Below are 25,363 nucleotides of genomic sequence, written 5' to 3' on the forward strand. Positions count from 1 at the left end.
ATCTCTATTTCCAGGCAGGGGAGAAGGGCTGGAGGCTGAATCAATCACCAACTGCTAGTGAGTTAATCATCACGCCTATGTAATGAAGTCTCCACAAAACCCCACGGAAGACGGGGATCAGCTTCCAGGCTGGGGAACCAAAATGCTTCCAGGGGCCCCAAAACTCCACGAGAACGAAGCTCCCTTGTTTGAGACCTCGCCCCGTGGATCTCTCCATCTGGCTGTTGATTCGTAACCTTTAAATGTCCCTTGGAATAAATCTGCAATCTAATGAGTAAACGGGTTTCCTGAGTTCTGTGAGCAGCTCTAGCAAATTAATCGAACCCAAGTAGGGGGTCATGGGAACCTCTGATTTGTAGCCAGTAGGTCAGAAGCACAGGGGACAACCTGGACGTGCCACTAGCATTGGAAGGTGTGTCTCAGGGGAGGGAGGAGGGCAGGCAGTCTTGTGGGACTGAGCCCTGAACCTGTGGGATCTGATGCCATCTCCGGGTAGAGCGTCAGGCTCGTAGGTGAACCGTAGGACACCCTGCTGGCGTCTGGAGCACGGCTTGCTGGTGGCACGGGGAGTCGCCCCCCAGGATGGAACTAGGTACAAAACCCCAAAGAGTAGCACTCGTCAAGTGTTAATGTGCACATAAATTACCTGGAGGATTTTGTGAACTTTAGATCCTGATTTGGTGCGTCTGGGTAGGGCCCCAAGCTCTCTGCATTTCTGACAAGCTCTTCCGCGGTGCTGACGCTGGTCCCTCCTGGACTAGACTGTGGGCAGGAAGGTTCCCTCCAGCTGCAGAGCAGAGGCTCTCAAGAGAGCCCTCCTGCCTGGCCGGGCCGTTCAGGACCAGAGAGGTGGGAAACAGAGCAAAGCAATGCTTCTCGCCACATCAGAGGAGCCTGAAGTGCAGAGACACGCTGAGCCCTGAGGGCGAGGAGAGAGACGCCGTGGCCAAGCCTGCAGTCCCCTGGTCCTGCAGGGCAGGGAGCCGGCTGGGAAACGGCAGGCGGTGTTCAACCACAGGTGGCTCAAATGGCATCTATCTGGAAATGCGAAGCCCTGCTTAGGCGGTGAATCAGAGCTGGACGAGCTCACCCGGAAGACCAGTGCCCTAGAAAGACGGTTATCAGACTGATGCCTCCCCGCTATGGAAGTCTTTGGTAGCCAGGCTGGAGGGCTCCAAACTTGGCCTTGAACTAAGACGAAGACAGAGTCATCTTAGTTAACGTGCAAGGAAGAAAGCCGGAAGGAACAGCTAACACCTGGATGACCAAAACCGAGATTCGACATTATCTGTCCCTGGCAGAATGGACAAAAACCAAAACGTGAGTTCACGTGTAAAACCTCATTTTAAGAAAGATCGACTGCACAAGAACAGAAGGGGAAATCCCTGGACCGTCAACAGCTCGTGGGAAAAGAGGTGGGGTGGGGAGCCAGTGGGGGGCCGTGTAGCCTGCACGCCTGTGCGGTGCCTGTAGAGCAGCGCGCGGCCCATGCTGGATGCCTCTTTTTATGGAGACTGATGTAAAAGGAACGGGCTGTCCCCCAAGGCAGCGAGCTCCCTGGTCCCACCCGAGCAGAGCGGCACAAACTGTCCTGTCAGGTTGGGAGATGACCTCTGAACTCTTCCCACGTCAAGACCCTGTGACTCAAGCAGTCTTTGGACTGCTTTGACCAGACATACCCATTTTTTCTGTATGAGGTGAACGAATATTCTGAGTTTTGAAAAGTGCCCTGCTGGGGTGCATAGTAGAGGATGCCAGTGACTATCATTCCGTTGCACCCCTGCATCCCTGGAGCACTGCTGCGGGGGCCAGAGCTGAGCAGAGAGCAGGTGTGTACCACAGGACACCTGCCTGGGGAGGCCGGTAAGCCCGCTCGGAGGCTTAACAGGCTCTCCCTCTTCTGGGTCCCTGTAGCTTCTTTTTCAGTCCTTTCTCTCCTTTTGGGGACCCTGGCTACTATCCCCCAGCAGCCTGCTGCCAAGCCCCTAGGCTGACCCCCTGGCTGCCGTCACTCCTCACTGCCCACCCCCATCCACAGATCACGGCCATCCGTTCTCGCTGCAGAAAGCACCTCTCCATTGTCCAGTGGCTGCCGGCTGCCCACACCCAGCCCCCTCTCGACTGTGAGGAAGCTGCCTGATTTCACTCTAGGAAATCAACACCCACACCCCTGTTCGTCTCCTCGACCATGGGTAGTCACATGACCCTAGCGTCAGGAAGTGATTCTGTCCGGGACAAGTAACCCGACCCGCCAGTGAGACGTTCCTGGGGTTACACGGCAGACCTGCTCTGCGAGAGAGGCTCTCCCCCAGGATGGCCAGAGGCTACCAGGAGCCCCCGCATGGAGATCCAGAGTCCTGCCCACATCGTTCGTGTCTCAGACCCGGGCGGGCTGAACGATGTCGGAACGTCACACTTAGGTGAGCTGACTCATTTCCATTTTCACTTAAGTCAGTGAGAGTTTTACTCCGTCACCTGCAACCAAGAGCCCTAATACATCATCTAAGCCACAACTGAGAAAGTAACCCATTCTAAAATGTTACCAGCGGTAATGCCCTAAACGTCACGGGAGCATCTTAACATAAACACCTTGATCCCAAGTAAAACCTCCCGTGACTGAATGTCGGGAAACACGGACAGGCCTGTGGGGAGATCACGTCAGGCGCAGGGGCTGCCCCAGGACCTCTGTGGGGCAGCTGCTCACTCATCTCCACACACGGCCAGCCCTGGGGCTGCAGCCGGGGGCACTGACCACTCTACCTGTCTAGTAAGGCTGCCGCCGAGGTTCATGGTGCCAGAGCCGGATTTGTTGGTCTGCAGCCACAGCATCACCGTGGAGGTCAGCTTGTAATGGGCGGTGCGACCGCTGGACTTCTCCTGTAGGAAGAGACAGAGATCAGAGCCTTGGGCACAACCCTGAGCTGAGGAGAGCCCGAATGGCCCCTGAATTCAGGTCACTCTAACACGTCCCTTCCTAACACGTCACCATGACATGACCTTACAGAATCCCAAATGGTTTTTAAAGGGGCAGAACCTGCGGTCACTGTATCCAAGTTCTTTGGGGAACTTTTTCATCAATGACTACTGCGATCCTGACCTATCTTTATCCACATGGCTGTGGGCACTTTTAGGAATCAGCAGGGGTTTATACATCACAACATATCCCCATCAAGAAACACCTGCTAGGGAACAGGCCGCACCGTTTGGGCTGCCAGCTGCAGGCGGGGGGTGGGGGTGGGAGCTGTACCTGCACTTCCACCACGTGGATGGAGTCCCAGCAGCCTTTGATCTTCTTTGATCCATCTCCAGCCTTCTTTATGAGGATCACTCCAGCAAAACCATGATCCAGATCCCAGAGGTAGACAGATGAGACGCCGCCTTCAAAATACCTGCAGGAAGCAGGCCCACGTGTCCATGAGATGTTAAGCCCGTCAAATTACAGATCATCACCCCAGGTCCCAGGGGTGGTCATTTGGCAAAGATTCATCTAAATGTCTCTCTGGGATTAACGACCCTCCCTACGGTGGTTCCCGGGTTGGTTCTTGCATGTGTCCTGCTCATTCGTTGGTCAGGGGAGGGGATGCAGCATCCTTTCGGGTGGGGGGCTCACAGAAAGAACACGGAATTAGGAGTCCAAAAGATGAGTCTGAGTCTGAGCTGCCCTTCCTCTAGCTTTGTGGCCTTTGGCAAACTGACTCCACTTCTCTGGGCTTCACATTCCTTCCAGAAGAAGGATCCAGAACGTGTGTGACATGTAACAGACCCTCAATGGGGGTCATTCCCATTGAGTAATCATTACCGTGAGATACTCCTATCTTTTGGGATGCCTACTTTACAGGCGAAAAACAGGAAAAACAGAGCAACAACAGTCCAGACTTGTCCCACTGAGAGCAGACAGAGCTCTGTTCCCCCCGGAACGCTCCAGGGCCTGCACACGCTGGGGCTTCTGTGGGTTTTTCAGAGCGACCTGCTGCAACTGTATAGCCTGAAACGAAGGGCTAAGGTTGGGACCGAGCTTCCTCCGCAAGTCTGAGGCAATACTGAAAAATTCCTAAGTCAGATCAAACGCAGGAGGGAAAGAAAAGGCCAGAGGAGCAAAGGAAATCAGGCAAGGATCCCAAATTCAAGGGCACCAAGGCAGCGGCTGTCCGTACAGGTCCGAGGAGCTCAGAAAGCAAAGGCGGACCACCAGCTGACGTGGCAGCACCTCAAATTCTGCTGACGACCAACTACGACTCTGGAACGATGGAGTCTCTGGTGGCTAATAGCACACTCTTTACCAGAAAGTCTGTGGCCTCTCTGACCCCATTTAACCCTGCATCAGTGGTGCGGAAGGTGCACTCCGGAACTCTCCAGGAGGCCCGGGGCCGCGGCCTCGGATGTGAGCAGCAGGCAGGCACCGAGACGCACGGGCTGGGGAGTCAGGCAGGCACATGTCCCCATGCCCGCCCCGCCAGTCACCAGTTACGTCACACGCTTATCCGCCCGATGACTACTTATCAAGAGCTACCAGCAACCGGCTCTGCGAACTGGGCCTTAGTTTCTTTATAAAGCAGGGACAGTATTGGGACTTCCCTGGCAGTCCAGCTAAGGTTAAGGCTCAACGTTCCCAATGCGGGGGGCCCGGGTTTGATCCCTGGTCAGGGAACTAGATCCCGCATGCCACGACTAAAAGATCCCACACGCCGCAACTCAAGACCCGGCACAGCCAAATAAATAAATATTAAAAAAAACCAAACAAACAGGGATGGTATCTACTTTCTAGGACTGCTGAAAGACAAAAACAATACAGGAAAGTAGCTACCTGACCAAAGATTATTATTTTCATAACAAAAACAAGTAATAGAAATAAACATGTATATGAATTACACCTCGATAACGCTGTTACATGATAAAAAATATACATGGTAAATGCTAATATTTAGAGAATGTAAGCGATGGGGATTCCAAGAATTCTTTGTACTCTTCTTTGGATAATTTTGCTGTAAATCAAACTCTTTCAAACTAAAAAGTTTCCGTACAAAGGCCAGTATGTGATATACACCAGAGTGTAACCGAGAGACAGACGGAAGAGGTAGTCCCTCTTCATGCTGGCGAGCTGCAGGGCCCCGCGGCTGCTTTGTCTCTGGCTCTGACCCACCGCAGGCCCACTGGGCGTGGCGCATGAGGGCCCACACCTAGGTCTGTTCCCCTCGCGCCCTCCCCGCCAGCATTCCTCAGGGAGACTGTCCCCACTGCTCCATCCCGCGCTACCCATTGCGATGGAGCTGTCAAGTGAAATGCACAGCTGTCTCCCCTGGCCAGTCGGCACCAGAAGGCAGGTGACGGCAGGAGGCTGTTATCAGGTGCCAGCCCCGGGGCTAGATGTTGGTCAAAAGATTGAGGGACTGAGGTTGAGGGACTGAGGGGAAGGAAAGATCGAGGGATTGAGGACTCTGGCTTCCGACCAGGGCAGCAGAGCGTAGAACCGTGAGGGGAAAGCACGGGAGAATGGAGAGACACACCTGCGGGCCCGAGCTCAGCGCCAGCCCAGGGCAACTCCGGGAACCTGGCCAACGCTGGGCACTCGGGGACCCCACTCGGGAAGGCGCTTTCCCTTGTTCTAGATCTCTCCCCAGACCCCAAGTAGGTAAGTGTTCTGGCGTAGAGCCTGAGGCCCCCCCCACTTCCCTCCACAGGGCCACCCTGACCCGGCCTAGCCCTGCAGGGAGCTGGTCACACGCCGGGCCACCCTGGAACGTGGTCACCTTGGGACCAGACCCCTCACTCAGGTGAGCGGGCGGCATGGGCTCCGGGGTTTTGGTGCCCCCTCCCCGAATTCCCCGGGAAGCAGAGCTGCACTATGGCGGGCGGGAAGGGCAGCCCAGGGCAGACCCGCCAACACCCGTCCTTTCGGTGACAGATGGCTGGGTTCCATCGCATGGTTTTCCCTTTCCGCCTGCTTGTCGGGAGAGCAGCCCCACATCAAAAGGGAAAAAACAACTTTTAAAAATGTGGCTTTTCTTGTGCTGGCAGAAGTGGGCCGCTAATTCCTTCTTTCCTGGAGCGAAGGCGCGAAGCCCAGAGGGCGTGTTCATCCTTCTGCCCCTCGAAGCCCGAGGCCCCCCGCCTCAGGCGCCTTCCAGCCCAGAGTGTTGTTCTTGTCTCTGTGCTGGGACTCGGGGGAGGGCAGGTCAGGCTGCCCTGGGAGGGAACCAGCAGAGGGCCTGGTGGCTTGACAACCCTCCTCGACACCACCTGGCAGCCAGTTCAAAAGCACCAGGTGGCCTGTGGTTGAGCCCTCTCAGTCCCCTCCCTTAGATTTCTGTTTTCTTCCAGAAGAATAAAACAACAGCATTACCGTTTTGCGGGGCGGAACTGGCCATTTCCACTCCAAAGTCCCACCTCACGGCCCGGCTCCGCTCCGGGCAGCTCCTCCCTGGCATCCTCAGCTTCCCTTGTGGGCCACACTGACCAGGTCCAACGTTACAAAATGTTGGAGACAAAGGAGGTAAAAATGCAAGCTCGACTCTGATGCTCACGTGGGTTACTATTCTTCCCCCAAATTAAAAAAATTATTAGAAGAACATTATTTTAAAAGAAGGAAGTTTACAATTTAGCCCACAACACCATAAATCAGCTTATCCCATAAATCTCATTTTTCCAAATTCCCCTCCGGTCTCTGTCCAGACGCTTACTTTTATGTAACTGTAGGCACAGCAAGGGGACGGGGCTGGGCTCGGCTCTCCTCACTTGGCCGGGATCACGAGCACCCTTCCACGGAGCCACGTGAGCTCCGTAATTGGTTTCATAGCTGGGAGAGTGTCCCGTTGGGTACTCCCCTAACTTACAGGCGATCGGACCTTCAGTAAAGAGACGAGGGCAGCAGCGCCAGAGCGGACCCACATTCCATTCACCTAAAGGGGCCTCTGGGGACGCGCACGGCTGCGAGTCTCAACCCGATGTTCCAGGACAAAGGGACTGGAGGACGCGTGATGAGAAAGGGCCGGCTCAGAATCGCCCAGAAGGCCAGCCTCTGTGGCAGAGTGGCCACGGGGCACTGACAGACCCCGTCCCACGGTTTATGGCCCTGCTCTGCGCGTGAAGCGTTAATTAAAGAGGGACCTCAACAAGTTTTTGGAAATTTATTCTTACCTACTGTACTTTGATCATAATGACATGAAACGGGAAAAAAAATAATTTTTATGTGGTTCACATTTATGAGTTTTTACATAAAGGCTTTTGTGGGTATTTTAAGAATGTGCTAAAATGTTGTCTGAAACCACATAAAGCCATCTGAGGAGTCGCCCGCCAGAACTAACAGCACACACATGGAAGCACTTTAGCTGGCCTTTGTATATTTAATGAGTCAAATAGTATTAATATTGTTTAAATGCTAACATGCTATTTCAATAAGGGGGCTCTGCCATCCCTGGCGACTCGCTCTCGGGCTGCACACGGCAGCATGAGCGAGGCATCAAGAGTGGCCTGGCGCTGCAAGCAGGCGGCTGAGGGGTTCACCCGGCCGGCCTGTGCTCTGCCCCTCCTCCACAGGGCAGGGAGGGAGGACGGTCCCAGGACCACTGCCATGGCCCAGCCGCGCTGGGCACAAAAGGGGAGGCCCAGAGGTCTCTGGTCAAGGGGGCAGCTCGGGGAACATCTTTAAAACGTGGACGCCCAAAGACGAAACCCCTGGGCTTTTATTAGCCCTGGTACCTTCAGGGAGTGAGGGCTGAAATCCACACACACGGTGAGGACGGCGAATGACCTGTTAGCCACAGGGACACAGGGACAGTCTGTGGGGACGCTGCAGAGAAGCCGGCTTGGAAAGTCGAACCAGGCAACAGTGGGGCCTTTCAGAGTTCCAGGAGCATCAGTAGGGGAACCGACAGACCGACCCAGACCAACCCGGGAACGAGAGGAAAACGCTGCTCTGACGTCCACCCAAGAGTGAACTCTTTCAACCAAGCGCCATCGGCTCCACGGTTGGTGGCTTTCAAGAGCTTCCCAGCAGATTAATATTTTTTTAAGGCAAATGGAACTGCAGAGAATTCAGACAGCTGGCATTAAGGAGATGGGGGCACCTGGATTGGCTCCGTTAAGTCCCACCATCTGAAAAACAGCATGTTGACCACAACCAGGTTTCATCAACTTCAAAAGACCAGGTCACCAGGGCACTGCGCTGGATAAGCCAGGAGCCACAGGCAAGCCCCTCAGGTGGGCTGGCTATTGCCCCACACAGCCAATCACACTGAAGCTCCTGGGCGAGTTAGACCCTGAACCTGGATCAGCGAAAAGCCTGGGGTGTCAGTGACTCTATTTTCCCAGAGAGCTATGTCGTTTCCCCCTGAAATGCACTCCTCCACTTGACCAGCGTCATGCATACAGATTCTATGACCATAACTCTCCAACCTCAGGACTGCTGGGGAGGAGGAGACAAAAGGGAAAACATAATACTTCATACTCAAAATGACCTACTTCACAAAAGGAAAAAAAAAAAAACAAAACCCAAAACCTAGTTGGGCTCCTAAAGCTTTATGGAGTGTTTGAGGCTGAGGTGTGCGTGGAGACCAGGATGGAAACTTGTTTCAGGAATCTGGGCTGTAACCAGGCTTGGCCAACGTGGGGCTGCGCATGTAACAGGGAAGCCGGGACTGGAATCGGCTTGGAGGCTGGCCCTCCCTCTTTCCCATCAAATCGCCTCCTGGGAGAATAGCTGGACTTGTGGCTCTGATACAGAGGCCCCAACAGGTAATGAGTCACATGCCATGACCCCCACAAAAGAGCCACAGCCAGCACAGATCTGCTGGGAGCAGGGTTCATTCAGACGTGCTCCTTTAGCCGGAAGTGGGCTGGGCAGCCTTCCCGGGACTGGGCAGGAGGCCGGAGCGGACGTGGATCTCTGGCAGCGCGATGACACCTGCGATTTGGAGGACAGGCAGTCACCCCCAGACCCAGACCAGTCGGTGGTGGGTGGGGGGGGCCAGCACAAGGCCACGCCCTTAGGTGCTGGAGTGTGGGCTTCATTAAACTAAGCCAAGAGGAAGGCAACGGATATCTGTGCGGCACCAATGTGGTTTTCTCATTTGCAAGATGAAAACATTGGACCCGAGGTTCACTGGGGTCTCTCCCAGCTCTGACACTCCAGGATCAGGTGGTCGCATGAGGGCCGGTGTGAGGCAGACTCTGAGCGCCACAGTGCAGATTCCCAACATCTTAAGTTGACCAAAACTTTGCTTACACACCTCCAGTGACAGCCGTTTCCACCATGGTTTTTGGAACGTGTCCCAGAATCTGCCCACGGACACGGGACAGGTATTCTGCAGACACTCCTTCCAGCACACACAGGTGCAACAGTCCCCATAGCAAACATGCCGATCGGCTTAGGCAGGCGCGACTTCAATGCCAGTTGCACTCAGACGTGCACATCTGGACCGTGGCTGCGGCGCTTTACAGCCTCGCTTTACGAGGTTTTTATTTTTTTACTTAAAGAGGAATAATGAAGGCCTCTCTGGAAACAATGGTTCTGCTGCAGGGGCCGCCGAGCTGGCCTGGCACCTGACCACACCGTCCGCACTGCATGCCACCCGTGAGCATCCTCTGCCTCTCCGGGCTACCCGTGAACACACTGCCCACCCGGGAGGATGTGGACGGTCAAGGCCTTCTGGAGTTGCCATCACCATCACCCAAGAGCTGCCGTTTTTGAGAACCCATTCTGTGTCAGGGGCTTTGCATACATTATTCTACAGTTAAGATGGTGGAAACCCAGAGAGCGAAAGGAATGCACCCAAGTCACACAGCTGAGAACTGGGGAGCTGGCTGCCCCAGAGCCACGTCCTGTTCTCATGGCCCTGGTTTAGCCTGTGGGGCTGGACTTAGGTAAATTCTCTCTCTCTCTCACACACACATACCACACACACAAACACATACACACGCTGCTGTAAACAATGCTGCCTCAAGTGCAGGAGAAAGTCAGGGAAGGAAGGAAGGGGTACACCAAGTGGCCAGGAGTCTGAGCAACACCAAGAACCCTGCACTGGGAGTTCTGGAAGGAGGGCCCTCCACTTCAAGGTGGCAGCAGAGGCCTGCTGGCTGAACGGCTGGAGGACCACCCACCCTCGATACTCGCACGAAGCAGCTTCCCTGGCAGCACAGGGTGCCGGGCAGCACCAGGGAGCACCGCCACCGGAGGAAGCCGGTCCTCGCTTCACCCCAACACGTGCAGCCACATAACCCGAAGCGTGACTGGCTGCCGTGCGGTGACAGAACCCAGGAATCCTGGAGGAACCAGAGTCCTTGATGCTGAGTCGGGGATCATGTTTGTAAATGAGCTTGTCTTCTGCATGCTCCTGTTTTCCATTTAACTTTCTTCCAGCAGATGAAAAGCAGACAGCGCGTACCAAGGCAAGCAGACCCTGGGCACGGCCTCAGGAGCCTGGCGAAGGGGACCCACGTGGACGCACCATCACTGGCCTCCAGGCTGGGGGGCAACGAGTGGCCTGTCTGGACCCTGCGTGCACGGGCTCTGGGAACCGCAGGAAACGCCCCTGCTTCAGAGCAGGGCTCAGAGCAGCTGAAACTTACACCACGAGAGCAGGAAGCGACTCGACCCAACTCACCCCAAAGCAGACAGGGCGTCTCTCCACGCGTCTCCCACTCCATCAAAACAGCGCAGCTGAGGCGACCTTGGCTTCCCCCTTAGCTGCCTCCAGCACTCTCACACCGGCCCGACTGGCAGCCGGAGGCCCACAGCAGGCAGGGCGGGTTCCCAGAGGCCCTCCAAATGCATGGAAGATACAAATAATGTAGGTGGAAACCCAAACACTAATTATGCTGCCGACAAGCTGAGAGCCAGGCATGACTTCCCCACCTTTACCACGCGGTCCCTGGGGCACAGGATGTGTAGCAAGCGGCACTGTGGCAGGGTCCCTCGGGAGACCTTCAGACCCGGGAGAGGCCCTCCACCTCCGGGCAAGGGGGAAAAGGTTCACGCGGCGGGGGCCACCCAGACCTGTGTGAAGGGGCAGGCAGCCAGGCCGATGGCCAGGTCTCACCTGCCCCAGAACTTTCCTGAACGATTCCATCACCTCACGCTTACTCTGCTCAGTGCTTCCACCCATCTCCCGGCTGGGTTCTGACTCTGGAGACCAAAGGTAACTGGGCCTGGCTGTTTCTGGTGGTGGGAAACACAGGGTAACCTCAACCCACAGGTGTCGCTCAGCCAGACTAGCGGGGGAGCGGTGAGGACCGAGCAGCCAGAGTAAGAGGAGTCCGGGTCAGGGTCTCGCACCCCAGCCCCCAAACAACTTCTGGAGGGATCTCTCAGGACGCACAGCCAGAGCTGTCCCACGCATCCCGGGACCCTCCAGACCCTGCCCCGGGTGCTGAGGACTACACCCCAGGCCTGTGCCGGACGAGGGCCCGAGCACCTCTCCGCATGGCCCCTGTGCCCTGGCCACACCAGTGAGCCCCTCCCCACCAGGTCACACGGCTGAGCATGGCTCCCCACGACCACCCGAGCTACCACGATTTGCTAGGAGGACTCATAGGACTCAGAAGAGTCGTGCTCGCAGCCGGGAGTTATTCCAAGGAGACAGGGCACAGCCGCCGAGGGAGGGAACCGGGTCCAGGCTTCCAAGGCTGCCCCCACCCCGCCCCGCGGAGTCACACGAGGTGCGCCTAATTCCCCAGCGACGACGGGCCGGGACGGCGTGTGAAGTGCTGTCCCCGGGGAGGCCCCCCCCCCCCCGCCCCGAGCCTCGGTGCCCAGGGCTCTTACTGCTGAGCTCCTCTGCCTGGCACACACCGCAGCTCCAGGCTCCAGCACGGAGGCTGCAGTTCTGCACAAACCATAGCGTTTGCGCGACAGTTTCCACGTCATGACTGCTCCTATCAGGGAATGGAACAAAACCTCCCAGATCCAAGGTCCCAGATGCCAGCCAGGCCTGCTCTGGTGATGCTCCTCTGCGACAGGGACGCCCGCTCCAGTCACCCCACGGCCCCTCCCTGGCCACTGCTACAGATGCAGCGCCCAGTTTTTGGTCCTTCTCAGCACTTACCAAAGGGTGTGAGTCCTTCGTTCGTTTGTTCACTTCTTCCCCTGTGTACCTCCTCACCCCTGCTGGGCCCAAGGGGCCTGCCTGACCCACCCCCATGGCACCTGCAGTGCTCAGAGCACGGCAGGCTCTCGGGAAGTATCTGTGGCTCCATCCTAAGTACTCTCTCCCGTCACCGCAGACGGGAGCTACTTCACTCCATTTCTGAAACAGATTTCCTCAAGGTCTTGCTGCGGTCTGTGGCAAAGCCCCACCAGGACCCGAAGCCTCCTAACGCGGCCTGCTGCCTCGCCATGTCTGCACCGAAACCACCTCCCAGCCACAATAAAAACACAGCCACACAGGTCACTGCTGCAAGGCGAGGATAATTCTGTCACACTCGAAGGTGTGAGTGGACACCATGAGTGCAAGGTGAGCCTTGGGAACAGCGCCTCACTGACTGCCCTCACCCACCCCCACCCCCCACCCCCCAAGATGGGCAGTGGCACCTTGCTGACAGATAAGGAAACAGAGGCCAGAAAGCGGACCACTCGCCCCAAGTCAGTGAGTAAGGGCAGACCAGCGAATCAAGGCCAAGTCTCTTTCAAAGCCCAGGCCCTCCCCCACTCTGCAGCCTGATGCGGACACAGTGACTTCTGCTGGGAGGTGTCTGTGCCTGCTGCCAGGTGTCCCCACCGACCACCAGTTAGCTGCTTCCCATACTTCTGCTACCTCCATTTCATCAGAAAGCCTCCCGCTGCCACCTACGATTCCCATCAGGACTGAAACACTGAAACTCTCCAGGCCCAATGCTCACATCCCAGGAAGGGGCAGCCCCGGGGAGCCCAGGGTGAGAGGTCTGAGACGGCAGCTGGGAACATGGAGTTTCAAGGACCCAAGAAACCAAGGCAACAAACTTTCTCCGCACAGGAACACGGATGCCCTGCCTTCGCTGGGCTGGTGTCGCTCAAACGTCACGTGACAGAGGCGCAGAGAAGGGAAGGAAGGAGCGGAAGCAGCCACAACTGTGACCCGGTCCCAGCGGGGGAGAGGAGGCGGGGAGCCGCGGGAAGGCCCATCTGCCAGCGCCCGGCCGCTGCCGGAGAGGCTCGCAGGCTCTGGGGCTGCCACAGGGACGCCAGCCTTGTTTCACTCTGTAAACGTCTTCCAGACAAGAAGGGCTGATTAGGAAACCTAATTAAGGCTTTTGAAGATTATCTCAGACCCGAAGCAAAGGAAGAACACAAAATGCCTTCCCGCCCCGCTCCCCCACCCGCTAGACTCTGGCCTTCGTTAAGCTTTGATTTCAATCAATTGCACACCCACTAAAATTAACTTATAAGGCCAATAAATTGCAACCGCATGTTTGAAGGTATTATCTGCTGCAAGCCAAGAGCCAAGGACCGCAGAGCGCGGGGCAAGATGCCTGGCACAGATGGGAGCAATCATCTCTGAAAGAAAGCAGTGCCAGCCCCTTCGGTCAGAACATCTGGTCTCAACAGAACCTGGGCCGACAGAGGACCCAGGGTGAAAGCCAGAGTGGGGAAGGTTTCCCATCTTCTCTGGGAACCTGAAAACGCAAAGCACTGATCGTGGGGTTCGTGGCAGCCAACTGGTGGCTCACACCACAAATAAGATGTTTCTCTGGCAGCTGCAAGTGCTGACCCTCTACTAAGTCTCTCTCAAGAAAGATGGCTCACTTAGGTCACGTGATGAGGTTCTGTGACCGACGAGCTACCCCAGGATTAAGGCCTGAGAAGGCAGAGACAACTCTGCCAAGACAGCAGTGACCCTGTGAGCCAGCCACCCGAGAGGAGGCCCTTTCTGCGACCTCTCCCTCTTCCCCAGGGGCTAACTGAGCCAGCCCATGAATTAGAGCCAGGAAACCATCCTGGGGCTTGGCAGAGAATGAGAGTAGCCTGGATGTCGGCGACCAAGGTGGGAGGGCTTGCGGGGAGAGAAGTGATGACGTTCCAGATGACTGGAGAGTTGATCAGGACTTCCCCCAGCGCCAGCACTCCAGCAAAACCTGCCTGTCATCTCCTGAGCATTTTCGGCAAATGGACTATTTTAAATCTAAGATCAGAGCTGTGCTATCAATGGTTGCTTAACAGTTATTCTCTTGGGGAAAAGTTACCACCACAATCCCTTTCTGTCACTGGTGACGGCAAAGAAGGAAATCAGTAAATGTGGGAGGGACGGGAGGGTGGGATGGTGAGAACGTGGCAGGGACCTGGGAGGAGCAGGGGGGAAGCCAGAACTGGGGGGCTTCAAAGGAATCACGCAGAACACACAGCTCACCTCCCTGGGCCCCTACGCGCCACTTGCCCACCTTGGGAAAGGAGTTGTGCTCCAAACTGCCGGCACTTTTAAGCTATATGGAGAAATGCTGTGCACAGGCAGGAGAGAGGGGGGCCACATCCCCACCGGAGCTGCAAGCCAGAGGGCCTGTTCGTCAGTGTGTCCCTGGCCTGGCCCCTCACTCGGACCACACCAGTTCCACATCCCAATTCCCTACAAAGTCAAAACCTTTACAGCCCCAGGGATCAAAGTCCAGAGCCCGAGGACAGAAGCCAAGGCTTTCCCTCGGGGTGCTGGGGAAGAAGCTTTTCTCTCTCACGGCAGAGAGAAGCCCCCTTCGCCCGGCCTGGATCACATCTCAGCTGGCTCCACGCTCCCCGAGGTCTCCTTCCACTCATCGTGTTAAGGAGAACATCAGGAGGAAGAAAAAGGTTGACGGGCCAGGACCAGCACAGGAGGAAGCGGAACCAGGAAGCCGTCTTCACTACCGTGGCCGCAGGTTCAGTCTTAAGGCACAGCCAACAGTTGGGGAGGGGGAGAGGTCCACGCCGGAGGAGGACGTGGCAGGAAAGAGCACCTTAGGCCTCTTTGTTTGTTTGTTTTCTTTTCCTTTTTTCCCTGTGCCACACAGCTTGTGAGATTTTAGTTCCCCAACCAGGGGGTTGAAGCCTGGCCCTCAGCAGTGAGAGCGCAGAGACCTAACCACTGGACTGCCAGGGACTTCCCCATTTTTCTTCTGTCAAACCTGCAGCCCTTCAGAAGTCAACAAATCTCTGTGAGCTGAGTTCAGCGCGGCCTTCCCAGTGTAGGGCGAGGGTCCTTCCTGCTAGGAGTCGCGGAACAAGGAGCCCCCGAAGGCTCCTTACAGCACAGCTGCTCCCGCAACAAGGGGTTCTAATTCTAAGCCTGAGGGCCAGAGTCTGGCAGCTTTCAGTCATTTGAGGTGGGGACTGGTCGAGAGGCCGGAGCACAAGCCAAACTCAGTCGTTAACTCTGCAATCCAGCAGGGCCCCAGCATTCACAAACACCGGGGGGTCAGGAGGAGTTAAAGTCGGGCCTAGTACAGGGGATGGGCCTGCTCAGCCCCCGGGGGGCACAGGCCAAGCCCCACTTTGGAGCAGGGCACCCTGGAGCGGCAGCCATCCGCATCCAGCCCTCCTGGGAGCGATGGTGTGCCCGTCCTCTCCTGGCGGCGTCCTTCCAATCACCCTCTCTTCCTTCTGGCAGGGCTGGGTCTGCCCGAGGCTCCGGCACCCCTCGGCAAGCCCAGGACATGGGCCATCCTGCCGGCTGCTCAGGCAGCAACTCGGCAACCAGAGCCAGCAGACGTGAGGCAGTGTCGGGGAGCCTCCCCTCAGAGGAACTGCTGCCTGCGTCCACGTGTCCACGTGAAAGGCAGGCAGGTGGAAGAATCCACGGAGGAGCGCTGTGGCTTCCTTCACTGGGTGACAGCAAAGGAGTCTTCCTTCCTGCAGGAAGAGGTCTAGACTGCGGAGGGGCAGGGATGAAGCATAAAGAGGAAGGCATGACCTACTGCCCCTGCCTCCCTTGGAACGATCTGGTCCAGGTCCCTAGAAAACCTGGAGCGACCACTGGCCTGTGCTGCTCAAGGCCTCCGAGCCCCTCGCTCATCTCCGTCTGCTCCAGAACCACAGGGGGAAGAGCTCAGGCTCTGGCCCTGCCCAGGTCACTGACATGGCCACTAACAAGTCACAGGGCACTCTGACGACGGGGACTTCCAGAGGTGAGCAAGGTACTGGGAGGGAGGGGGCAGGGAAGGAGGAAGGGAAAGGAAGGAAAGAAAGAAAAAGGAGACTTGCATTCGTCCTCACGTAAGGCCTCAGGAGAGGGCGTCCTCAGGACACTGATAACTCAGGGTGCTTTGAAACTGCTGACTCTGGTTGCCCAATGACAGCTCTAGCCAGCCCGGTGGCCTGAGGTTGCTGAGACAGCGAGAACCGGGCCTCCCCTCACATACAAGGGCATGAAGGGCCTCCTGCCCTCCTCTGTGGGCGCCACCCGCAGGCCTTGTACTCTCTCCTCCCCCACGGAAAAGCACACTGATGCTGCTGGGGACAGATGGCATTCTCTGGGCCAGGATTCCACCTCCACAGACCATCCCAGAACCTCCGGGGCTGGCTTGTCCTGTTAGATCCGCCACTGGGTGGAGGAAGCTGTCCTTTCACCCCCTCCCCAAGCCCCCGCAGCCCCGCTCACCTTTACAGGAGAGTGCAGGCCCATGCACAGCCCCAGAGAAATACGGGTCATTAAGGCTTAACGCCACCTTCAAAGTGGACGCTCGCCCAGGCAGGGAAGCCTTCTCAGGAGGCGGCGCAGAGACTCAGACCGAGGGTACGAGCCCAGCTCCTGCCATTTCCTAGCGGATTAACCACTGGAGGACTTCTCTGAGCATCGGTTTCATCGTCTGTTAAATGAGGTAACTCCCACTTACCCTACAGAGTTGCTGTAAGGATTGGGGGGATCACAGTGAAAACTTTTTAATGGTGATGGGGAAAGGCTCACGATGTTAGGCCAGTCAAGACCCCACAGAAGGCACACGTCTAAGACTGACCACGTGTCATTATACACGTGAACCAGCGAGACAGGAGGGAGAAAGGAGTCAGAGACGACACCAGCCTCTTCCCCGGGCCTGGGCCCAAACGGCAGCACAGGGCACCAACACGTCTGCATTGCTTTATTCGGGAAATCACAGCCCAAATGTTTAGCCTCTAAGAAATCAGAACCAGCCTCGTGCTGATCCTTGGAGCCGCTGGCACAGGCAGCCCTCTGCCCAGACCACTCCTTTCCGGCCCGGGCGTCACTCTATTGTTCGTCCTCCCACAGTGGACGCACCGCACAGACAGGGACGTGGCCCTCCATATTCAAGGCCAGTGCCCCAGGGCTTGGCAAGCAAACACGCAAACGTCAGTCAGGTAGATGGATAACTGTTGGGCTCTGGAGTTGGATAAGGACGGTTTCATACTGGACCATAACATGCGAAATACGTTACTGGCTGTGTGAAGTTGGGCAAGTGACTTCACCTCCCTAAACCTGTCAACTCATTTGTAAAATGGGGACAATCCTCTTGCACAGGCTGATGTGAAGATCAAATGAGACTGAGAGGCAGTGAACACTGTGCTCGCCCAGCCACTGGCTGGTAACTGCTGTTACTACCACTGCTCTCTTATTATCAATATTATCATGACCCCATGAAGCTGATTCCACTTGGGAATTCTTATTTAGCAGCTGGATAGGCTTCTTGCCAAATGGCCAGGTAAGACCAACTACAAATAAACCAGAGGTGACAGCAACGAGGACATCTCTCAGCATCACTGGAAGAGGAGCTATTCTACCACAGGGCACATTTCTAGACATAAGAACGCTTTAATCAGTGAATTCACTCTAATGGTGAAAATCAATAAGTTGTGGAAACTTCAGGCAAATATGGACTCAAGTCCTAGCTCTTCGCCTCTGTGTCCTGTGGTGAGTCATTTGGCCCCTGGGAACCTCAATCTCCCCATCTGTATATAAAAAAGGGAAAATCATCTCCCCCAGAGGTTCTTGAAAGGATTAAAGATAACGTATATACAATACTGGTACATGACAGACACCCCAGATAAAGCTGGGTCACACAGTGCCGTTCGGGAGCTACCGAAATGTTCAGGGCCATTTGTTCATGGTTTCCTCAGAGCTTCTGCTTGTGTGTTGTGGGTCTTTTTGTCTGTCCGTGTGTCAGACTGAAAAGTGTCACTTTTCCTCCCAGACCAGCTTGTAAAGTAAATTCTTTTTTATATGCGTTACATCAAATCTGCTAAAAACTGGAAAACCACGCCAACTGTCTGCAAGATGGAGACCTGAAACTCCTTCTTGAAGTGTAACAACACCAGCTTTCAGACAGTGGTTTCCGCCGTTCAGATGCTTCGTTTCTCTCATTTCCATTTTCTTGCCTATATCCTAGGTCAGGTCAGGGAGGGCACCCTGTAGACCGAAGGCCAATTCCCACCTACCTCAAGCCTCAAGAAGACGGTTTTACATTTTTAAAGGATAAAATATACATAAAAAAGAAAGAACAAAGAAAAAGGGATAGAGACTGTGTAGCCTGTAAAGCCTAAAATGTTTACTATCTGGCCCTTTGCAGAGTGTATGCCACGCCCTCCCCAAATGACTGAATCTGTACTGAGGTAGCATTGCATGTATTCCAGTGTTGTTACATTTTCAATACAGAATTGAATTAAAAATGAGATTCTACAGATTAAGAAAAAACGCTTCAGAGGATAACCTGCTTTGGAGCCTTTCCTTGCAAGGCGGATTAATTAAGTGGTCACCCTTTCTGGTGGTGTGGAGGAACTGGATGGAAGCAGAAAGCAGGTGCAGCGAAAACACTTCCCAAAGTGCAGGCTGAGGCCCCCAAAACTCGGGAGTCAGCAAAATGCTGGCTCAGAGGTGGTTGCCCAAGGCCCACTGTTTAAGGACCTCGACTCCTCCCGCCCTGGTGACTGGTCTGGAAGCAGGTGCCCTGAGCTCCAGGTGAGAACAGAGTCAGGGCAGGCAGTGCAGTGAAAACCAGAGGGGCCTTTGGAGACAGACGGAGCCGGGTTTGATTCCTCACTCTGCCTCTTGCCTTTTGGACAAACACCTTAATCTTTCTGAACTTTGATTTCTTCATCTGGGAAATAGGGACTAAAACAGTGACCACATTTGTGAGGATTTAAGGATTTAAGATGACGTGTATGAAATATCTGGCACTGAGTCTTGCACAAGGGAGGTGCTGTCCCAATGGCACTGGCTGTTCCTGAGAGGCACGATGCAGAGTACTGCCCGGGCAAGGTAGCTGCAGCCTCTCACGACTGGCCCGATGACCACGCTCGGGCCCAGCGCCCTGCTGCGGGAGCTCAGAACTTCTACTGTTTAGGCCAGCCAGGTGGCAGGTCTAAGGGAGACGACCTGGCCTCGCGTTTCATCTATGAACTACCTATCGAAAGAGCTGCGGGGCAAAGGGAGTCCGTAACTCACAGGTCTCGGTACTGGTCAAAGGCATTGTTGGCTTCCACCTCCAGCTTCCTCAGCCGAGCAGAAGGCATGGCCCCATCTTCCAAAGGGGGGTCATACTTGTTACTCCACGGTGACCTGGAGGGGAGAAGGAGAAGGAGATCACATGAATCATTCCAGTGAGCCATCGGCCCAAGCCCCAGCTTCTGAAATGTCAGAGGAAAAGCCATTATCCACAGGCCCTGGGCATAGACACGGCTTTCTCAAGGTTTGCAGAGCAACGGCTTAGATTCCATCTGACCTGGGTATGAACCCCAGGCTCCAACTCTCACCAGCTGTGCATTTCCAACAGGTGTCTTGACTTCTCTGAGCCTCCCTTTCCTTATGTGCAAACTGAGGCTACTATTTACCCACAGGGCTGCTTTGAGGAGCACAGGAGAAAAATATTGATACATCAAGTGCCTAAATTAGAGACGGGCATATAGTAAGTGCTCAACAAATGGGACTTCTTTCTCACCCTTTTAAAAATTTTCCTTTGTTCTCACCACTGTTTTGATCAATAGAGGCCCCTCTCTCCTCCCTGGCCTGCTGGCAGCTCTGGAGAAACTCCTACTCCTCAAAGATCTTCTTACACGATTAAGGATTAAGAAGAGAGCTGTCAGTTATGGAAGCAACAAGAGAGCCAGCCCCATGGGGAAAGGCTGACCACACGTAAGAAAACCTGAGGGACAGAGTTCTCCCCGTGAACAGAGGACGGCCTTCCAGCCTCCAAGGGCTGTGCACACAAAGAAGACTGTGAAGTAATGAGAACCAGCCTCACTTTTTCCAGTCCAAAGTCTTGCTGCATTTTTTAAAATGTGTTTTGCCACATCAGGAAAGCATTTAATCACAGAGAGTGCTGGAAGGGGGGTTATAAGGGAAATAGCCACTCATTAATTCCCGCAGGTGGAGTTCACAGAGCTGGGGGTTCAAAGAAAGAGAATTAAAAAGGTGAGGGGTGTGGGGGGCCTGCCTGGTGGCTCAGTGGTTAAGAATCCGCCTGCCAATGCAGGGGACACGGGTTCGAGCCCTGGTCCGGGAAGATCCCACATGCCGCAGAGCAACTAAGCCCGCTCGCCACAACTACTGAGCCCGCGTGCCACGACTACTGAGCCCGTGTGCCTAGAGTCCGTGCTCTGGAACAAGAGAAGCCGCCGCAATGAGAAGCCCGCGCACCGCAACGAAGAGCAGCCCCCGCTCGCTGCAACTAGAGAAAGCCCGCGCGCAGCAACAAAGGCCCAACACGGCCAAAAAAAAAACCAAGGTGAGAGGGTAAAAGAAAGGAGGAGAGGACAACATGGAATTCGGGCAAAGTCCTTCACGTTCTGGGGCACAAACACCTTGACACGTCCACGGTAAGAAACCCCGCTGCCTCTCCCGTCTCCCCCCGACGACACCACTTCACATCACTGAGGACTGAAAAGAACCTTCTGATTTAGGATTGTTGGTAAGGGAAGAAAGGCCTCACTGCCTCCTGAAGCCCAGCTTTACCTAGTTCTGTGCACAAACATCTTTCTTCGTGGTAACTGATGCCTGGCACCTACCTTAGCAGACCATGTCAAGTCAGCTGGGCGACCTCTTCTCCCAGCCACCCTCAGGCAGGGGTCCCAGCTTTCTTGGCTGCTGGTCCACAAACGTAAGCGGGGGAAGAGTTGCTGTGCTTGGTGTCCCAAAAGGGCCTCATGCAGCAGCTGCTCAGGCCACCTCAAAGCAGGAGGTGCTTGGAAACCCTCCTTTGCACACCAGCCCCTGACCTCACTCACCAGTGTCGGGAGAGACTGTGCAGCAATGGGCTGAAATGCTCCCCACTGCCCCGTGACCAGCAGCCAGCTCTTGTGGTCACACTGTGTTGCGCACAGGCCACAGCAAACAAAGGGCTGTTGGACAAGCCAGGACCCCACCTGGCTCGAAAAGGAGGCGAGAAGCCGACGCCGGGCACCCCCTCACGCTCCCCGAGGCCTCTCCCTCCCTGGGCAGGGCTGACACGTCCATCATCGCTGTGTTCACCCCTCACAACAGTGCTGCCCGACAGAACTTTCCCCGACAACAGAAATGTTCTGTATCTGCGCTGTCCCAAACGGTAGCCACTAGCTTCACATGGCTCTGGAGTACTTGTGTGACTGAGGAACCGAATTTTAAATTTTACTGAACTTGAATTCATTTAGACGGTCAACTTTAGAACCTTAGCTCCCAGAGGGAAAGAGTTGTATCTGTCTTGCTCTCCACTGTTTGCTCAGCACCTGGAACACTGCCTGGTGCTCAACCACATGCTCATGAGAAAAAAAAAGGCAGAGGAATGAGTGAATGATCTCACACCCGACACAAAGCAGAAGTAACCACTGCCCCCGCCTGTCCCCTCACTCCCACACAGATGTCGGTTCCTGCAGCGGTCACATCCCCACCCTTGACAACGAGAGCGCTCCAGGCAGAAGCGTGTGCAGTCTGCCCTCGCACCCCGGCACCCAACACACAGCTGGTGGGCGGAAGCCTTCCGGCGCGGGGTGGGGAGGAAAGGACACACGGCACCCCTGCAGGTGCTCCTCCAAACCAACAGCACCCCGGCACCCAACACACAGCTCATGGGCGGAAGCCTTCTGGCGCGGGGTGGGGAGGAAAGGACACGCGGCACCCCTGCAGGTGCTCCTCCAAACCAACAGCACCCCGGCGCCCAACACACAGCTCATGGGTGGAAGCCTTCTGGCGCGGGGTGGGGAGGAAAGGACACGCGGCACCCCTGCAGGTGCTCCTCCAAACCAACAGAGGTGGGGCAACTTTCTGCTTTCTCTGCTGAGGGACACCTAAGCATTTTAAAAAAAAAAAAGAAAGGAAAAAAAAGAAAATCAACGAGGACCTCTTACCAGATCCAGAGACAAAGATGAGGTTGCAGAGTGCTGTCACCACCACTGTTTATTTGTAAACTACGCTTGGTACCTCACCTCCACTCACCGAGGGGAGTGCAGAGGCATCTGAGCGGGAGAATCTAAACTCCCCACCTGCCCTGCGGCTCCTCAAGTCCCCAAGACTCTCCTCAGCACACTCTGAGGTCTCTAACTTCCGTTTCCACGGTTACACGGCCATTGCTGTCCTGGGGGCCTGGAAGTCCCACCCCTACTGGCTTTCATTTAAAGGCGACCTGATTAGACATAAGAGCCGATCTCTCTTGAAGACTGGGGGTCTGGAATTTTCAAGACACATCTCTCCCTGCTCACAGATGACAGCGTTTCAAGCCGTTAGTCCTGGAGCCGGGGTAATTGTAGCTGGGGGAAAGATCATAACATTACCCAGAATATCCTGAGTGGAAGGGGCACTCAGAACACATTTTAAGAGCTTAAATGGAGGCCATTTGAAAAAAGACAGATGGACAGGAACGCTTAGATTTCAAAAGTCAGGCCTTTCATTTCCCTCAGAGAATGCTTTTTGTTTCAGCTAACAGGTTTCAAACAGTGCTGCTGGCAAACCGTCACACCATAAGGATCTTATTTAAGCAAACGATCAGACACAGGACAGAAATGTGTGGAGAAACTCAGAAGACCTTGAAGTTTTATACCGAGAAGAGAAAAAAAAGGAAAGCCCTGTGCCCTGACACCCGGGACTCCTCTTCAGCTGAAGACCCCCAGGCCCCCTACGGAGCCCCAGGAATGCAGGTGGGAGCCAGCAGGGCGACCTGGAGGTACCACATCCTGGGAAAGCCTGGCCTGGGCGTGGACTGGAAATGATTCCAGCCTTCCACAGGCTGCTGGGCAACAGCTGCCTCACACAGCAAGCCCAAATTTTCAGGTGGAACAAAAATACGACGACGATGTTGAAGAAGCAAGACTCAGCTCCAGGCCCCCCTCTTCCAGGGTGTGTCCCCTGAACCCCATGCCTGGTGAAGCTGCTCATCCTTTGGCCATGGGCTCCCTGGCCTGTCAGCCCACTTAGCACCCTGAGGGACCTCTCCCTTGGTGAACTAGACCTGGCCCTATGCCCACAACCCGGACGGTGGCTGGCGCTCCAAGGCTGAGCCTGATCTGCCTCAGGGCTTGTCTCACCACCTGGGAGCTGGACGCCCACCTCTGCACCTCCATCTCCACACAGACCTCCGGGAACTCAAGACTACCCACAGCCTAGCCGACTCTCCACGTCCACCCGATGGGCATCTGAAGTTTAAAATGCCTCCAATCAGTCCCTCCCAGAGCCTTCCTCACCTGGAGAGCCAGTGACCCCACCTTCCAGCTGCTCATCTGCCCCACCCCCGCACCTGCAAACACCGCTGGCTCTACTGTTCTTTTATTTTGCGGCGCGCGGGCCTCTCGCTGCCGGGGCCCCTCCCGCCGCGGAGCCTGTGCTCCGGACGCGCAGGCGCAGCGGCCATGGCTCACGGGCCCAGCCGCCCCACGGCATGTGGGATCTTCCCGGACCGGGGCACGAACCCGTGTCCCCTGCATCGGCAGGCGGACTCCCAACCACTGCGCCACCAGGGAAGCCCGCTGGCTCTACTTTTAAAATGTACCTCAAACCCGACTACCTCTCCCCATCTCCAACTCTAGTCTCCAGTCTAGGTTAGACCAAAATACATTCTTTACCTGACCTCCATTTGAAACTAGGAAAGGGATGTGATCACATGATAGTCGTCTAGTCTTGTTTAAATAGTATGAATTCTTTGTAATTTCCCCCAAGTTCGGTGCTGTTCAGCCCTTCACATGTGTTATTTCTTTCAATCCCCAAGTGCCCCGAGCCAAGCCCTATGGCCCTGGCCTTCAAGGCCTCTGGCCTCACCTCCTACCCCTGCCCACCCCCTTCACTGCTGTCTCCCACTCGGGCCTCCCTGCCAGGCTCAACCCTGACAGCTCACCCCACCCAGGGCCTTTAAAGGGGACACTCTTCTCCCAGACCTGCGCGGGACTGAACCTTCTCATCCTTAAGTCTCATTTCACACTTGACCACCAACGCCAGAGCCTTCCCTGTTTACCCCTCCGCCTCTCCCTCCCCTGGTCTTCCATTATTTTCTTTATTTGCTCTTCAACAATATATACTGTTTATGCAGCTGCTTACTCTCTGGATTCCTCACTAGGACACAAGCTCCACAGAAGAGAGACTCAGTGTCTGACACACGAGTGCCTGCTCACAGAAACATGTCACTGAGCACCTGTTAGAAGAATGAACACTATCACCCTCCACTTAATACATGAGAGAACTAGAGTCCAGAGACAATAAGTAATTTGTCAAAGTTCCCGTCTGCTCCAGGGGGCAGTGCTGGTTTGGAGCCCATGTCGGCTACCTCCAGCGAATTTCTCCTACTTTCATTCTTCAGGCCCCAACCCCTCCCCCAAAAGAGCATGAGGCCAAAGCGTTAAGACCCAGCCCAGGTTCTGCGGCTTCTAAAAAAAGCCTATAGCCTACGGCATTCCTCCACCATTCTCCAAGGTACTGACTACAGCCATCCACCACAGGAATACTGGATGCGTGTAGAGATTCCCAGTCTTTTTTAATATTAAGAACTCCTAGGCACCCTTAAAAACCTAGCTCGGACATCTCCTCCAGGAAGTCTTCCTGGAATCAACCTCGGCCTTCTCTATGCAATAAGCTTGGCCCTGGCTGCAGGAATCACGTCACACAGTAATCAGCTCCTGGGTGTGTCTCCTGTTCTAGACCACGGATCACCCAGGGCAGGGACGCAAGTCGACTTAGTTATTCGCAGCCCTGGACAGGGTGATGGAGAGAGAAAGGACAGCTGCACATCTGTCTGACGAGATTCATTCACATGCCCTCCCTGGGCTCGGGATTCCTGTCATGGGCACATCCTGGACCTTCTCCTTTGCAGGATTTGATGCAATTTTAATGAAGCAGCTTGCTGGGGGTTCTTTCTTTTCTTTTTTTTTTTAAATTAATTAATTAATCTTTGGCTGTATTGGGTCTTTGTTGCTGCGTGCGGGCTTTCTCTAGTTGCGGCGACTGGGGGCTACTCTTCGTTGTGGTGCGCGGGCCTCTCATTGCAGTGGCTTCTCTTTATCGTGGAGCACAGTCTCTAGGCACGCGGG

At 55.2% G+C, this 25,363-nt stretch overlaps 1 protein-coding gene across 3 annotated transcripts in view; it reads right to left on the bottom strand.

Moving 5' to 3' along the window:
• The window catches only part of CAPZB (capping actin protein of muscle Z-line subunit beta), a 136,565-nt gene that overhangs the window by 15,730 nt on the left and 95,472 nt on the right, over window positions 1-25,363 (bottom strand). For all 3 annotated transcript variants that reach the window (XM_060015397.1, XM_060015393.1, XM_060015391.1), the window contains exons 4-6: window positions 19,329-19,442; window positions 3,248-3,389; window positions 2,761-2,877 (exon numbers count right to left, since the gene is read on the bottom strand). In XM_060015397.1, coding sequence (XP_059871380.1) covers window positions 2,761-2,877; window positions 3,248-3,389; window positions 19,329-19,442 — 373 coding nt within the window. The remainder of the gene's footprint in view (window positions 1-2,760; window positions 2,878-3,247; window positions 3,390-19,328; window positions 19,443-25,363) is intronic.

The sequence above is a fragment of the Delphinus delphis genome, chromosome 1, assembly GCF_949987515.2.
Source record: "Delphinus delphis chromosome 1, mDelDel1.2, whole genome shotgun sequence".
In the NCBI taxonomy this organism is placed as follows: domain Eukaryota; kingdom Metazoa; phylum Chordata; class Mammalia; order Artiodactyla; family Delphinidae; genus Delphinus; species Delphinus delphis.